A 17,132-nucleotide genomic window follows, 5' to 3' on the forward strand; every position below is an offset into this window, starting at 1 on the left:
TAACAGCAAAGTGAGGTGTTACTTTATTACAGACGTTTATCCCAACAACTGTCAGGCTCTGTAACATCAACATATAGTAGCACTCCTGTCATTGTTATGATATATTACACTCCCTGTATAATTTGCTCCACAACAAATCCAAGGGTCCAGTTTTCCTATGTTCTATAACACTTATTTTTCTCAAAGTGCAATACTCATAATTCATAATATTCAGTGGTATGTTCATATTGTATATTTAACCTGCACCACTTCTACCTTGCTTGTTTTTTCACTTATCTTTATTTGGGTAGAACCATCATAAATGCTTTGTATCTTTGAACATATTCTTTATTCCCTGTTTTATTTTATTTCTATTTTTGGGTATCACTAAAGTCTCTTCTACTAACACACAGAAATACACTGCTGTGAATGTTGTATCTAACCAATCTTACCTGTTGCCCCTCCATTTTTCAAACACGTGAAATCTAAGACTCGTTTCAATTTTTGAGCTTGTTTTTTGAGCCTTTTTCTTTGTGCCACTTAAAAGGTCCCGTTTAATCGATTGAAATGGTAAGGCCATACCTACAGTGTTGTTCTGCACCTATGCCATGCGCTTCACCACACCGACCACTGGGCGGCAGCAGCGGCTCATCATAGAGTTGGAGTACATAGAAGCACTGCTGATACTGAACTGAATGAATTGTTAACGCTCTTAACAATTAATGGGGAAATTAACCCCGACATATGCGACAGTGACACTTATATATGTTCTCATGGGAGTCAGCGTAGATCAGACGCACGACAGGTGGATGTCGGGAGGCCTGCCGACGCCATGTTAGTTGTGTAATTGCTCTGACGCGTCTTTTCTGCTCGCTGTGGATCTGTGCGCTCCGGAGTCAGTACAGTAATCATCGCCAACATCGCTGGCAGACTGTGTCCGCTCGTTTACGGAAGCTGTCTCTCCCGTGTTGTCCCCGGACGTCTTCTGTTATTTGAAGGGCACGTCGGCACAGGCGGGCTTCTGCAGCCAGTTTCTTTAAACGCAGGAGGAGACGCGTGCGTTTCTGAGAGATGTAGTCTGCCCGTCCTGCAAATCCCTCGCCTGCATAGCTCCAAACCCACCTGCTCCTCCTCACTGCCATCTCCACCGCCGTGGAACGAAGGTAGGAAAGGAAGGAAGGAAGGAAAGAAGGCAAGCGCTGAGATGCCGATGGTTTCTTCATACTGGGGGCGGCAGGAAGGGAAAGTTCAGTGTGTTTCTGGTTAACCTTTAACAGAGAGAGATTCTTGTACATCTGCCACAGACACCGAGCAACCCCTACATCTCCAGAAACGGTGCACTCGGCGTAGCAGTTGCAACACTTGGCAGAGAAGAACCTAAACAGGTAAAGGTGATAAATAATCGGTTACACGCATGCGTTATGTGCCAGCTCGAAACCTGTCAGGGACATTTATAGTGTTACAGGATGTGCTTCTGTCAACCAAGGCAAGGAAACATCACTGTTTACTTTTGTTTCAGGCTGACAGCAGCTGTGGAGGAATTCTTGAAACCTGATTTTTGAAGTAGCGGATGTGTTTACATGAGAGGTGCCACGGATACAGTGTGTTTGTGTTAGGGCATTTGTTCGTAATTTAAAACTAAATCGTAATTAAGAACAACCCTGTTCAGTTCGCACTTGTCCCACCATCTGCAATGACAGGAAACAAGCTGATGAACACACACTGGCTGTGTCTAGAGTTTTCTTCCCTCATTACCAGCATTTATACACAAACACATGCGGGCACCCATGTGTCTGGGATAATATCTGAGGCGAAACACAATTAACATGACCTTCTTTTTCAGCCATAAAAATTGTCCTTGAGTGTAATTAGGCCAAATACTCTCCCGCTGGTTTCCTTTTTCAGCTGAGCTATCACTGATTTATGTCCCACCTAGCGTGAAAGTGTATACCTTGTGGTGTGGTATAGTGTTTGCATAGGTAAACCAGTTATAAAGTGCCTTTCATGTTCTTCACATTTCCATATTGTTGTGTATCAGAAGCTTTTCCAGATAATCATTACCATCAGCTGACGCAAATGTGACATCAGCTGCTTGCTTTACTCTTACACTAACGTACAGGAATGCACAGGGAAGCTGTTGTGCATTCCTAAACAGTGCATTTAATTTATGTCCAAATATAGTGGTTATTGCTGTATTAACAGGTTTTCTCTTCAGTGAAACAATAATTGTTGTGCTGTGAAGCTGCAGTTGCAGCATTTTGTCGCAAGCCTGTTTGTGTGTTTAATCACGTTTACTTAAAAACCAGGAAGTAGGCAACAAGAATATGTGGGTGATGAGCCAAACTCTCTGCAAGGGGGTTTTAATGTCATGCATATGAAGACATTAGTACAAATGCATTGGGGCTGTTTCACATGTCAGTGGAAGCATGGAGGATTTATTTATCATCCTTAATGAGCTCTGGATATCAAACTTGGTACAGCTACATCAGATGCACAGTGTCAGTTATTTCATAAAGGAGATGTTACTTTTGCCACACAATGAGCTTTATTTCTCAGTAGAGAGCGTTTAAAGCCAAATGCATACAAAAAATTATTCCACTTGACTGATTTCTGTAATCGTTAGTTGGCAGAATCTGAAATTGCAACTTACGTCAGTTTTGCATTTCAGACGTTACGCTGCACCTCATCAGCACTTGCCTCAAGTGTCAGAATATAAGTAAAATCATTTTGACATCCTGCAGTCTTTACTATGACTTCATCAGGATGATTAAGGGCCTCGGATGCAGGGGAGAGATGCTCAGCGGCACTAGGACCTGGAGGAGCCATTTACAGCTGTGGCAGCAGCTGCCAGTGTCATTTCTGTCGGGGTCATCATTAGTATCCCTGTCACAGGGGCATATGGCTCTGGAGGCCCTCAACATAAACACACTGCTTTCCCGTAATTCCCACAATAAACACAAAATTGATTCGAAACGTCATCAGCAACAAATTGGAAATCTGTGTCAGAGCAAGGTAGCCGCGCGTTCCTTTGTGTTTACCACCAAATAAGAAAGCAGTATGGCCGTTTGCCCAAATCTGTCATCCAGAATTATTCGTTGTTATCACTTAATCCCACCGAAGGAGCCGAGCAGACTGGCTGTAGCCTGCTGTTTGGGTTAGACTACATCCTTCCTGGCTCCCTCAGCCCTCACCCCCTCTGGAGGGTGCATGTAAACACTATGACACATTTGTTATAATCAAATCATTCCACTCTCCCCTCCGTGAACGTGAGCGGAATAGGAAGCGGTAGTCTGTCATAACTGTTCCCAAGAAAGGCAAAATATTTGCCTCTTGCTCTTTCATACACAAATGTAAACATTATTTCAGTGTTAGAAATAGGAATTGCGAACGTCGAACGGAGGAACCCCTGCAGGTGCTACTTCCACATTTCAGTTTGATTAATGTCTCACATTATGACGTTTCCTTCTTTCATTATCGCCTTCGCACAGCGTTCACTCCTCTCCCATTAACAGCTGACACAGCGTCAGAGCGTGCTCTCATTCCCATGTTCCTGAGCACACAAAGATACATTATCATTGGCTGCGATCTATATCCGGCTGTTATGACTGTGGCCGTTGGGGACTGTGGCACGTCGACGTCATCGATAGTGACTGCGAGATGGTTGGCTGAGGGAAACAATACAGAGCACGTCGCAGGGGGAGCGTCAGTGTCACCTCGGAGCGCAAAGAGGAAAGGACCGAATAGATTTTAGGTCAGGAATAGTATCGTCGCTCAGCTGGATGTGAAAGGAAAAATGTAGGGTGGCAAAAACTAAAACTGGTGCTGGAGCTGAGGCGATTCAGTGCCCGTACAGTGAAGGTGGTTAAGATGGAAGACTGGTCTGGTGGGAGATGGAGAGAGAGTGAGAAAGAGAGAGAAAGGATTATAGAAATGAGATGATAAGAAAGAGAGAGAGAAGGGGGATTAGAGCTTGGAAAAATAGACAGTGCCACAGGGAAGTGTGAGAGGATCAATTTAGAGACATTCTGCGAAGAGACATGATGTTGCCACTGAAGGGGCTGTCTCGCCTGGCCTCTCCCTCCCTTGAGCTCGTTTTGCACCCACCCACTCCCACGTGTGCCCACTCGCCCTGCGACCCTCCTCCACACTGCCCTCTCCTCTAAACGCCATACATGGGCCATAGGAATACACCATGCCCCGCCAGGCACCAGGTTATTGGTGGACGGAGAGATTGGAGGGGGTTTCTAGGCACACGTGGAACACAAAGGAATGAAAGTCATGGCCTCCCGAGTGTTCAAGGTCATGTGAATAATTCTGAGGGAGCTCTGTTGTTTCTGTGCCCCCAGGCGAATAGCCCGCTCTCCCTGCTGACCAGAAATATGTCCTCAGCGTGCAGGATGTGATTTCAGCTGTTTGGAGTTTGAAGTAATGGGTTAATGTTTGCCACGACTGGCACTAAAGGATTTGACGTCTCCTCACCCACGGTCAAAACACTCACTTTTCTGGACGCCGCATATTTGTCTTGAGCCATCGCTGACTGGAACTTCAGAATCAGAGTCAGAATCGTCTTTATTGTCACGTACGAGGAATTTGTTGTTGTGTTTGACACAATAACATAAGCCTGGACAATCGAACAAATCGAAATATATAAATATAGGATAAGCTGTGCAGATGTGCATTAATAGGCAGAATGTAAACAAAAAAGGTGATGTAACACGTGAGGCTTCAAAGTGTCTGATTGCCATCATTGGCCCAAACATGGCTCTTTTAAGACTCAGTCATGTTCAGCTTGTCCACGACATTGTGGCTATTCTTTTGCTTTAGGAATTTAACATCTGAGGAACCTCTTATTGATGATCAATATATGAACTCCACTGCTCTTGATCCAATTCTAATTGGTTACATCTTTCTAGTAATGTTCCGTGTACCTGATTTGTCTTCAGTCATTGCTTCTATCAACACAAATTCTCATTTATTTAGCAAATGTTCAACAAAATGCGGCACGTGCTCTGCGTTTAAATCGTGCAGCTGGTTAGCTTGAATGGCCATTGTGTTATATCAAACAGCACCAGAGAAATGAGACGGAGACATTTATTCACATGATAATTGAATGGATTGTTACTTGAATCAGCCGGCTTAAATTCCTCCTTTATTTCCGTCCTCCTCCTGTCCTCGTGTGTCCGTCTGATCTCTCCGCAGCCCCCTCCCTGCGTCTGCGTTGTTGTTGTTTATTCCACGCTGTCGATTTTTGCTGTTCTGGACCGTGCAGCAGTTCTTCATGTGTGGCAGGTGCTCTGAGCTGATACGAACTGACTGAGCATCTCCCTGGTTAGTAGAGGGCCGCCAGGCAGCTTTGGTAAAACTAGAGAGGATGCAAGGCTTTTTTTCCCCTTCAAATCTCTTTTCTAGCAGAGTTAAACATGTCTCCTCTGGTCTCTTTCTAGCTGTTGTTTTTAGGAGTTTTATTCAATGCATATCACTGTTGCCAAGGCTGTGAGAAGGAAGGTAATTGAACAGTCACGATGGTGGGAGCCTGAATGACTCACTCGGTTGTCTTCCTGAGTTAATAGAATCTCATGACAGTCTTCCACTCATCAACTAAGTGACTGGTCATTTGCAAAAGAGCCTGCATGTTCTGCTGCCGAGTTTTTTCAGTATAAGAAACCTTCCTTGTAGCCCCTCTTACTTTCCTTTTGACATAATGACATCACCATATAAACACATTAGGTCTTCTAGGGCCTTAGAACAGAAATTTTCAAGGTTAGTCGTGTTAAATTCTCACAGTGCAAACATGATGTGTTTCATTCAACAGAGACATCATCTTTGTTGTCACAGAAATCCCAAGCAATGGACGCTGATAATCAGAGCCAAAGCCAGACACAGGAAGACAACAAAAACAGAGGAGCGGAAGATTTAACGGAATCTTCGGCTCCAGCTTCAGACACAGCGACTCCACCCTCTGATCCCAGCGCAGGTCAGTCTGCGCTCCCTGCCCGGCCTCGGCGGCCCCAGAGAAGCGCGAGAGTCGAGGGCTCTGTAGACATCTCCGAACCCAAAGCTGAGCCCAAAGCTGAGCCCAAAGCTGAACCCACCCCACCGGCTAGCCAGGGCGAGTGCGCTGCTGACGGCAATGTGGCAAGTCATTCCAAACCCGGCGTTAAGGGTGGTGCTAAAGGTCATGGCCACCAGCCGGTTAGGGCCGCCTCAGTCCCACACCCGTATGCCAGCAGGCCTGCGCCTCATCATCTGAACACTCACGCACAGAGAGCCCTCTCTGTGGCAGGTACCGCCGACACCCAGGCCCAGCCTGTGGAAGACTTCAGGCAAGTTCTCTAATCTCTTGTCATCATTATTGCTTAACACAGTCATATGTTTCTGTGTCACAAATGTACTAATTTTTTGTTACAGATTGCACAAGTGACACATCAGTGTCATCTGTTTTAACAGGAATCATGGTGTATATGTATTGCATTTCCAAATGACATAACCAAGCCATTTAGGGCTATTTATCTACTTAAATAGCACATGTACATTGGGTGCTGAACCACTTGACACTAGCTGGATTTCTGGAGTTGCGCAGTCTAAATGTCCTATATCCTAAAACACAACCTCCGTGTGGAACCACACCAGGAATTAAGACGCAAAACAAACCACTTCTTGATCTGCAAGTCTTGCCACACACTGCTTTCTCTTACGCAGCATATGTACTGAAGGGATGAAGGAGACTTTCACTCCATGCGTTTTTTAAAGGTCACCAGTCCACGAGCTAAAGAGCTAAACACAGCCCAACATTTACGTATTTGTTTTTCTTGCATGTTTTTGTGTAGGCTGAGCTCTTAATAGTAAAATATCCGGTGACATAATATGTCTCTGTGGTAATGTCTGAAAGACAAATAAAGAAGAAGTTGTGGTGGTGAGAAATTAATCGAAGAGACTATACAATGTTAGCGGGGCAAATATGATGCATTGTCTCATTCAGTCTGTAGGTTGTGACACAGGTGTGTAGGAGTTGATTGTTTGTTGTAAGAGGTGTTATATAAGACCCCCTTTTTTTTCAATAGGGTCCACATCATCACTTGGAACGTGGGTTCAGCGACGCCCCCCGATGACATCAGTTCTTTGCTTGGTCTGCATGTGGGAGATGGAAACACAGACATGTACATCATCGGGTGAGTGCGTTGTCGTCCTTTTTTCGTCGACATAAAGCTCAATTGCCCATTAACGGTCTCCTGTCGTTGCGCACGTCAGCACTGCCCACAACGTCACTAATGAGCTGTTTAAATGACTCCCTCCTAAATCTCTTCCATTTATTAATCCACTATTACTTTATTAAAGCCCCCTCTCATTATTTACTCATACGTCTGTCTGCTGTTGACCTTTTACCTTGTTGCGTGTCACTTTTCTTCAAGGCTGCAGGAAGTGAACTCCATGATTAACAAAAGGCTGAAAGATGTCCTCTTCACAGACCAGTGGAGCGAGGTCTGCATGGAGAGACTCAGCCCCTTTGGTTACGTGCTGGTCAGTAATGGCTTTTCTTGTAAACACATATGCACGCTCTCGCAGTCAACTGCTTGACGGCTTCGATTCACGCGGCGTACGGGGTCGCTGATGAGATCTCTGCTGCTTGCTGCTGTTTCGGCTCCTTTTGTTCCCCGAGCAACGGATGGGGTGATAATTTATAACTCGCGTGTAATGTCAGCGTATCTGCTATCTTCCACCGTCTGCCAAGCTGATAAGGCAAAGTCGAGCTCTCGCTGACTCTTGGTCTCCCTCTCTCCACTTTATATACATGGCCTCTTTACCTCTTTCTTTCCAACTCCTAATTGCTATATATACCCAGCGTGAACATCATATACTACAAAATCCTGTGGGTTTTATGTAGTGCAATTACTTGCTAATATACTGTATGTTCCACATCAAGTAAACATGTATGGTATGTTTTATTTTTTAAAGAATACAAGCCACAGCTGTGGTTGGTGTTCGTCTGCTTCTGCAACGATGCTTGACTCAGTTGGCATGGTGAGCCAGGGAGCGTGAATCAGCTGTCGAGCTGAAAGAGCTAGACAAATGTCTCCCTGGGTGCTGTTTTATTTTTGGATCACGTTGTTGTCAGTGTTGATAGGCCTCTGACAGTGAGACTGACGCCGTCCTCCGGCTGTCTCATGGTCGACTACGTTAGTTTGAACCTCGTTAAAACGATCTGGATGTGACCTTTTTGCGCGGCCCTCGTGGAAATTAATGCTCTGAGCAGGTGCGGGAGTGTGTCACCCTCTAATGTAGAGAGAGATTCTGTCTAGTCATGACTGACACCCCATCTGTTGTTTATGTCTTCTCATCAGGATACATTGTCAGGTTCAAACTGTAACTGCTTCAGGCGCGAGTGAGTCTGCTGCAATCAGCCCTTCACTGCAGAACCACACAATTTTTATGATTGTTCGCCGCACAGTTGCTGCTGATTGTCACAATAACCTATATTTAGGTCTGCAACGATTTAGGTGTATATTAGTACCGCGGCGTTTCCAGTTTCAGGCATCGTTTGCGACATGGCACAATATTTTTGAATGTTTCACAGCTCTTTTCTTTGGTCATGTGAGCGCTTTACAAGGTCAAACATATATCCAGTTGCACACATTATCTCCCTCTCTTTTTCTCTCTCCCTCTCTTCGGGCTTAAATGTCCTTTCTGTTCTTAATCGAGACGTAGCCTGGCAGCCTTCAGGAGCTTCCAACGAGCACTAATGTTGATAAGAAATGCTGTTCGCCCACTGCATATGCAGGAGTAGGTGCATTCTTTCAGACTTTACACAAGTACAAGCACACACAGACACACACACCGACTGTCCGTGTCTGCACACATACCGCAGAATTGCGTCCGACCACTTTACGGTTCAGTAAAGTCCATTACGCAACAAAGTTGCTTCAACAGCCACTTAGTATACAAGCAAGGGGGTCTTCTGTCACGTGGAGATGTACGCCTCCATTACTGCCCACAGGGCATTTCAGGCTGGGTGTGATTGTGCTTCTTCAGACTGTGGTTGGGGGTTGGGATTTGTAGACAACTGGGAAAAAGGGGGGAGGGAGGCATGGATGGACATATCTGGGAAGGGGGGCGGGGGGGCTGACGTGGCGTGCAACTAGATTGTCTTGTTCCACTTTGCAAATGCACGTGTCGCGTTCTTGCCCACTGTTCTTTCTACAGTGCAAAAATATCTGCCCCATTTTTCGCAAAAGAGGTGCATACCTGGGAGGACAGTGCAGGACTTTACTGGACAAGTAAGTCCTCCGCTAAAATCATTTGCAACCACAGCGAGGTTAGACCACACACTGTAAGTCGTTAATGTGCAGTGGTTCATGTGCAGCAGTGGGAGAGCTTGACCACAGGCTCCTGCAGGGCAAAACGCAAATGCACAGGGGTAGAAAGAGGATGAGTGCAAATAAAGGTCAAGATAGTTCATATTTATACAGTTAGCCGGTCATGCAAGTGAACTTTACGTCCGTTATCTTCAGAAAATAATGCAAAATGCTTCCTCATAACTCTCCTGGTTATTCATGTTATCTTGTCCTCCTGCTTTCAGGTGACATCCCAGCGGATGCAGGGGTTGTTACTGCTGGTCTTCGCCAAATACTATCATCTTCCCTTCCTCCGCGGAGTCCAGACTGAGACCACCCGCACGGGCCTGGGGGGTTACTGGGTGAGACGGCTACTGACACCTTTCTGTTATCTTTAGTGTTATGGAAACTTCACACATGGACACAGAGCGACACAAAGAATGTGAACCACATCTCTGTTTTGAATGCTGGAACTCATAACCCACAGAACATTTATAAGAACATTTGCATGGGAACGCTGCATCATATCTTGAAATTTGTTAGTCAAATGCAGCTTTATCCAGTTTTATGAAAATAAAGAGACAGATGTAGGTAGCTCTCAGCCAGCTGCTCAGTAGTGTTTGGAATGCACATTTCTTTTATGGATTTAACTCGTGGGAAAAGTGGATAAAACTTCAACAATAAGCAACTATTCCATATTAATTTTGCCATCAAGTACAAGCTTGTTTTTTCAGAACAGTTTGTTGCCATGTTACTACAAGACTGTAAAGATAGAACTAAGATCCCAGTGGATGACTGTCTGTAGGAACTCAAATATCACGACTTTGTGCCAGTTTTATGCTGAAACATCTTTTTAGTGGGTCAGAGTAGTTAAAAGATAGTGGAATAAAGCTTGCACCCCCCATTGTGCACTTAACTGCTAACATTAAATATTAATATTGTTTCTCTGTGGTCCTTAATTAGTAAACTTCCTGTTTCTCATGGCAGGGGCAGACATTTAGTGTAGATAATATACTTACTAATTACAGCCCTCAGACACTCTCGTCATGACTGACAGTATTAATTTAATCCATTAATTTAGTTTGGCCTACAGGGAAACGTCCGATAGCAGCACACAAACAGGTTATTCCTCTTTCCCTCTTTCCACCAGTGACTGCCATCTTCTTGTCAATGTTGTTCAACTTCTACTTGTCCATGTTACAGGGTAACAAAGGTGGAGTGAGCGCCCGCATGTCGGTGTTCGGTCACACCGTCTGCTTTCTTAACTGCCACCTGCCGGCTCACATGGAAAACTCGGATCAGCGCATGGAGGACTTTGAGAGCATCCTGCAGCAGCAGCAGTTCGAGGGCCAGGCTGCCACTGGGGTTCTTGACCATGAGTAAGTCAGCGTGAAAGAACACATGGTCGACACACACACACACACACAAACACACATTTGGACTCTTTACATCTGCTCATGGTTTCTGAGGGAAATTATATCACAATCTCAATGAAAAACGTATTTGGAAGTATGAAATTCCTGCTTTTTTTCAGTGTTGTGTTCTGGTTTGGGGATCTGAATTTCCGCATCGATGACCTGGACATGCAGGTTGTAAAAACAGCCATTGATAACAGCAAGTTTTCCATGTTGCTGGAAAAAGATCAGGTAAAGAAATAAACATTCATTTAACAAGACTCTTCATAAATCTATTTGCAAATGTTCGCAAAGGTTTTAGATACACTGTGTACGTTACATCATCCGTGTTCATGGCAACTAACTGATAGAGTAATATTTTTAGACAAGTAGCACACTTGACAGTAGTGCACTCTGCATACTGAAATCCACTCCAAACTTATTTCCCAAAACATCTTTATATTAGAAGTTTAATTTTACACCAGAATGCTCATGAAGACTTGCTATTTAATGAGCTGAAGTTATGTTATAAAGTCAGGCAATAGAGGTCTGGTGAAGTATGCACTGTGTAGTTAATGCCACTAGAGGGCAGTAAAGAAACGCATATTAAAAGAGCTGTCAGTAATTGTATATTATTTCTCATTTTTGTAGCTGAACATGGCCAAAGACAGTGAGACGGTGTTGGAAGGATTCCAAGAGGGGCCTCTGAAGTTCCCTCCAACATACAAGTTTGACGTGGGAACAGATACATACGACACAAGGTCGGTGATGCCGGGGGTGCTATTATGAATTCTAGGCCACTGACCAGATAGTTCATCCTCTGAAAGGTTCTCACTCGCCTGAAGGGGCCATGTTTTTTCCTACATTTATTGGCTTTAAAAAAGATGATATAATTTTTTTTTTTGTCTTCCATTTCCCCGTTTTCTGGCAACATTTTAGTGGAAAGAAACGGAAACCAGCTTGGACCGACCGGATCCTGTGGCGTCTCAGAGCCACCGCACCTGCCGCTCTGAACGCAGGGAAGCGTGGCTCCATTTCAGGGCTGACCAGCGGAACCAAGGTGACGCAGCACTCCTACCGAAGTCACATGGAGTACACCGTCAGTGACCACAAACCAGTGTCTTCAATCTTCACCCTGCAGGTAGGACACAACAGGAGATTAGTAAATACCAAACTTCTACACACAATTTTTAAATAAAATACATTCTACACTTGACAAAGTCAGTATTTGTATCAGCAAATAACTTTTGATACCCCAACTGTTTTTGACAATACTGTATCCTCATCATCTTTTCAGGTCATCTTGCAAAACCTTACAAAACCTTGGTACTAAACAAATGTCTGTGCTAAATGTTTCTGTAGTTCCCATACAAGGTGGATATACCTATGGTCACACTCATAGTGGAGGATGAGTGGAACAGTGTTTCTGATGCCACTGCAACATTCAAAGTTGCGCCCAGTTACCCCCGCAGCTCCTGGGACTGGATTGGACTGTACAAGGTAACTAGTCTTACCTCTGCTTCAACAAGTGACCTGTAACATTTCAAGGAGCCACGTTAGCAGATCATCAGATATGTGTAGCTTAACAATATGTTTCTGTTCACGATGCTTCTGCTGTTCCCATAGGTGGGTTTCAAACACCACAAGGACTATGTGGGATACGTGTGGGCCAAGCAGGAGGAAGCTGACTTTCATAGACAAGAACATGAGGTAATCCGGGTGCATGTTGAACTGTCTTCAGAGATAATTTCCTTTCTCATTTAATAAACGTCTGAGGAACTGTTTTCCAGGTAACCTTTACTGAGGAGGAATTGCCCAAAGGCTCAGGGGACTTTATCTTGGGTTACTATAGCAACAACATGAGCACCATTGTGGGCGTAACAGAGCCATTTCAGGTAACCATAACTCACTGCTTTCCTGAGGTTGAAACAGTCTAATGTTTGAGATTCAAAGAGTTTATTGTCATGTGCACATAAGGAAACATGTTTCACTGTACAATGGAATTCGTCTTTGCCATCCACACGAATGACTAACAAGATAAATTCTTAAAAGTGGAATATAAAATAGATATAATGCAAAATATAAAATAAGCAGTGGAAATGTACATTGAAAATGTGAACGATGACCTAAATTAACCTATTTTTCTGTTTATCCCCAGATCCAGCTGCCCACAGGCCTTGACGCCAGTTCTTCTGACAGCTCCGACTTCAGTTCAGAAGATGACAGCACTGTCGTCCACATGAAGATGAGGTCTCGCAGTCCCAGCCCACGCAAAGGCAAACACCGTGGCCATCGCAGCGGCAGTAAGAGCGGCAGCCGCTCCGGCAGTCCCGCGCAGGCCAAAAAGAAAGAGCCCGACGCCACGAAAGAGCGTGAGTCCACAGGACGGCCAGCAGAGGGCAGCAGCAGCCAGCAGTCAGGTGCTGGGGAGAAAGACAAAAACACAGAGGATTCGGGAGTGTGATCCATCCCAAAGTCCCTCTGTTGTCATCAGTCACAAAACCAACTGTTGTGTCTTTTACTCCATACATCCACTTCACTGTATATTTTCTGCCATGAAAATGTACAGTTTCTTATGCCATGTTTTTCAGGAAAAGCCATCTGGTTTGTCCAGACGGTTTTCTTTGCCTTGTGTTGTTTTATTAAGATGTGCACATTTTTATTTATTTTTACGTTATTTGATTTTTTTTTGTAAACCTTTCACTTTGTCTAGTGTTACTTCTATCTTTGTCCGTTCTCAGGTGTGGACAGTACAGGGAGCTGACACCTTGCATTAGAAAACACTCAAGGATTTATGGTCAGGTAGAGTAAAAGAGTGGTTATTCAATGCTTTTTAGAAACCATATTCCTCATTTATTTTATTTTTTTTACAGTGCTTTGAAATTCTGCACTGATGTACCTAGCAGTCATGTCAGCAGACTGCAGTTAAGCAACAGAAAAAGATTATGGGACGAGGCGTGGGACATACTTGACACAGACATTGCTCACAAATCACTCACCGTTTCCTTTTAGTTGTGGAACATGTATCTGCTTGCAAACAAATCGGCTCGTGCCAATTGGATTTCGTTCGAAAACATCTATGAATCAACAGCAGCTCTGTCAACAATCACGCACATTATTCTTTTCTGTGAATGCAGAAAGCCTTTGACTTATATGGATACAACCCAGTGGACATTCCCTGCATTAGAAAGTCATATATATACAGGGAGCATTTCCTTCCAGGGTGCATAAAATATGACCAGAATCAAAGTAGGTGGAGATTGGGATTCAGGTGGCTCGGCCCCTGACCGTGGCTGCAGCACAACACATGTCAGTGTAGAGAGTGAATGTGAGCGTAAAGGCCTTTAAATAGACCGCCATATCAGTGTAGTGGGGTGTGATGGGTATAGGAAGCTAGCTGTCAGCTGACACAGCATAGCTGTCTTGCCAGAGCTGATTAATTGTCGGCCACTGCCGTTAACGCTGGGCCAGCTACAGCGTTAACCACTACAGCAATACCTGACCCAATGTGAATTTGCTCTCACACACATACTTTTAACGTGACTATTCACTTTTAAACAATTTTCCCCATGACAAAAAAAAATGCTTTTTTCAAATAATGTTATTAATATTTCAAAAGATTAAACCCAGAACGAGACAGTATTTAATCTGGATACGTCACACAAATGCGAGTAGGAGCTCTACTATGTAGAGCTACGACAGGGATTTGTATTGTGCTGTAGGTAGTGTCACACACAAAGCTGACATGTTCCACCATCATGAAACATCACAATGCTAATGTGATGTTTCATGTAAACGAAATAGTCCTATTCCTCTTCAAATGATTTCCACCTTTCAGTTTTGCTTTTTCTTTTCATTGCACTATGTTTGTTTTGCTCACATCCTCCCTCAGTGATCCTGGTGATTAGCTGACAGTGACAATAATCACAATAGTCGTGTTGCAGTGTTACTGTGTAATCTCTGATGCACCGTCTTACACTCTTTGTACTTTTGGGCTGTTAGCGTAGGGCAGTGTATACTGTTGTAGCTGTGACCTCAGTGTGTAAGTCAGTAGTTCGTTTTTCTGTGTATGTGTATTTCTGAAAGTGTGTGTGTGTGTGTTTTGAATGGTGGAGGTGTGTCTGTGTGTGTGTGTCTGTGTGTGTGTGTGTGTGTGTGTGTGTGTAGCAAGCCGTGGCAGTAAAAGGGGTGTGACTGTGTTTGCATGGTTTGCTGCTGGACATACTGTACATTCCGGTACTGTGGTTTTTGTGCCGTAAAGTGCTGTTTTTTGACTCCTCTTTGTCATAATCGTGGCTGTGAAAATTAAAAAAAAAAAAAAAAAAAGGAGAAAACATGGTAAGGACAGTATAAAAATGTATCTTCAGTGTAAACGTCATAGGTGAAGAATTGCAGGGGTTACACTTGCATCAATCTGAAATCATTTCATAGTACATTCATGTATTTTCTTGAGTTTGGAACAAACTCTTATGGACCTTTGTTTAAAATTACATATTTAAAAAAAAGATTGTCATACTTTAGATAATCTAGATAACTATGCTGTCTACTGCAGTCATGAATAGTGGCTATGTATTGTGAGATGTTAATGAAAAAAATGATATGCAGAATGTCATCGTTTTGTAATTATGTGGCTGAATATTGAAGAAAAAAGTATGTAAATGACAAATATGAAGTATGGTAGAAAATATCAAATAGAAGACAATCTATGCCGCAAAGATTATTTTACTTAAATTATGTATTTATTTTCTTATTTAAATGCTAAATAAGATTGAATTCTGCTGGCCAGTTGGGGAGAATCATCTCAGTGGGAAAATCAAAATAATATCAGAGAATATTGATAGTTATTTTCTTTTTCTATCGGGAACTTTTATGGCAGATGGTGATTTCTCCGGTTTCCATCTTAGTGAACTCAGACCATGTATTACTTTTATTGTCACGAGTGTAGATTGTTTAGTCTACAGGTGTTTGTATAAATGTGAATGAAACTACTCAAAAAAAACAACTGAATACTCCGGCAAGCTTGTGAGATATAGATTTTTTGGTCTCTGAAGATTTATATTTAACTCAGTGAAATCATCTGATCAGAGAGGCAAGATGGTTGTTCAACGGTTGCTTGCGTTGTTCTCCAATCCAAAAACTCGTGCAACACTGTCCAAAGAAATATACTCCCTTTCAAATTGTGGTTTGTCTTTTTTCTTCTATGTCTCTGTGATTTATGACAAGTGGAGGATTAATTGCTTTTAAATGAAATGTGTGGGAGAGAATGACTTGGCAAAACGAACGGAAACAATAACGGGGCTGATTGTACACAAAGTAAATAAGGGCGATGGCCTTACAAATTAAAATGCAATTTGCTGAGACGACACAATCTGGGTTGGTGAAACACGTGCACCAATAAGTGCAAACTTTCCCCCATTTGCAAGTCACTATTATAATCCTAAGTGTTGCTCCTGAACTCTACATTCATTTATTTTGCTGCTAAGGGCAGTATTTCTTTATAAACGTTTGGGGGAAACAAACACTAACCCACATCCTGCCGAAGTCAATAGTAGGTGCTTCTTGCATCATGCTTTTGCCCTTTGAAAAGAAAGTGTCCACCTGGCAAATTGTATGTACGGACTACACTGATGCAACACTGGTCAGGGATTGAGTTGCTTAGCTGCGAGACTATAAATGCCAAGTCATCATGAAAATGAGAAAATTAATATGTTGCGCCTTGATAAGAAAACTAGGTATAGTGGGATGAGTCATGTTGTTACTAGCCGCCACCTGGCAGGACTGAAAACTTGTGTGTGTGTGCTTAATTCTCATTGGTACATACAATTGTCATCCGATGCTATCTTGATGATTTATCTAGAGTAAAATTACTAAGTAATAACAGAGTTATCTAACCTCCACAGTGGCTGACCCATTTACAGTAAGGTGACGTTGTTAGATCTCTTAAGAACACGTCACACGTATCCGTGATTTATGATGTAAATCTCGGCTTTGATTAACACAACTGTTGTGTCGTGTTGTGTTGTGTACGCCGGCATAAATGCTGAGTCACTGAGGCAAGCAATGAATTTGTATCCAATTAAATCTTAAAAACAGGATATATAGCCATAAAAGTCCTCATATTCACACTGACAATCAGACAACATTAGCTGTCATTGTAAAGCAGCAGTAAGAGTCGCTGACGTTTTAACTTTTTCTCAGCTACAAAGTGTGGAAAAGATTGAGTATAAATCCATCCTTTTTGATGAAAAACACAGACCTGAATGCTGTAACATCCTGAAATGAAAGTAGAAATACTTTCACTTCTCTTCACTTCAGACTTTCTCCTCCTATTAATAAAATCACCTTGTTTTGAAGCTAAAAAACCTGGTAAACTTGCCCCTTTAAAGACAAATTAAACCCACACGAAGCCTGCAAAGGTACAACATATTCA

At 43.2% G+C, this 17,132-nt stretch overlaps 1 protein-coding gene across 5 annotated transcripts; it reads left to right on the forward strand.

Moving 5' to 3' along the window:
• The first annotated feature begins 738 nt into the window (after positions 1–738).
• Positions 739–15,884, forward strand: inpp5jb (inositol polyphosphate-5-phosphatase Jb). 5 transcript variants are annotated; one of them, XM_047591902.1, is made up of 14 exons: positions 739–1,142; positions 1,284–1,364; positions 5,815–6,302; positions 7,041–7,148; positions 7,389–7,497; positions 9,554–9,670; positions 10,512–10,687; positions 10,843–10,954; positions 11,354–11,463; positions 11,642–11,843; positions 12,065–12,202; positions 12,329–12,412; positions 12,493–12,597; positions 12,861–15,884. In XM_047591902.1, the coding sequence occupies exons 3-14, from the start codon at positions 5,827–5,829 to the stop codon at positions 13,164–13,166; spliced, it is 2,043 nt and encodes a 680-aa protein (XP_047447858.1). In that variant the 5' UTR covers positions 739–1,142; positions 1,284–1,364; positions 5,815–5,826; the 3' UTR covers positions 13,167–15,884. The 5 variants fall into 5 exon arrangements, with proteins under 5 accessions (XP_047447858.1, XP_047447855.1, XP_047447857.1 ...); XM_047591901.1 differs by having other exon boundaries at positions 740–1,142; positions 1,257–1,364; positions 5,792–6,302; XM_047591900.1 differs by having other exon boundaries at positions 740–1,142; positions 5,792–6,302.
• The last annotated feature ends 1,248 nt before the right edge of the window (positions 15,885–17,132 follow it).

The sequence above is a fragment of the Mugil cephalus genome, chromosome 8 (genome assembly GCF_022458985.1).
Source record: "Mugil cephalus isolate CIBA_MC_2020 chromosome 8, CIBA_Mcephalus_1.1, whole genome shotgun sequence".
NCBI classification, from domain to species: Eukaryota; Metazoa; Chordata; class Actinopteri; order Mugiliformes; family Mugilidae; genus Mugil; species Mugil cephalus.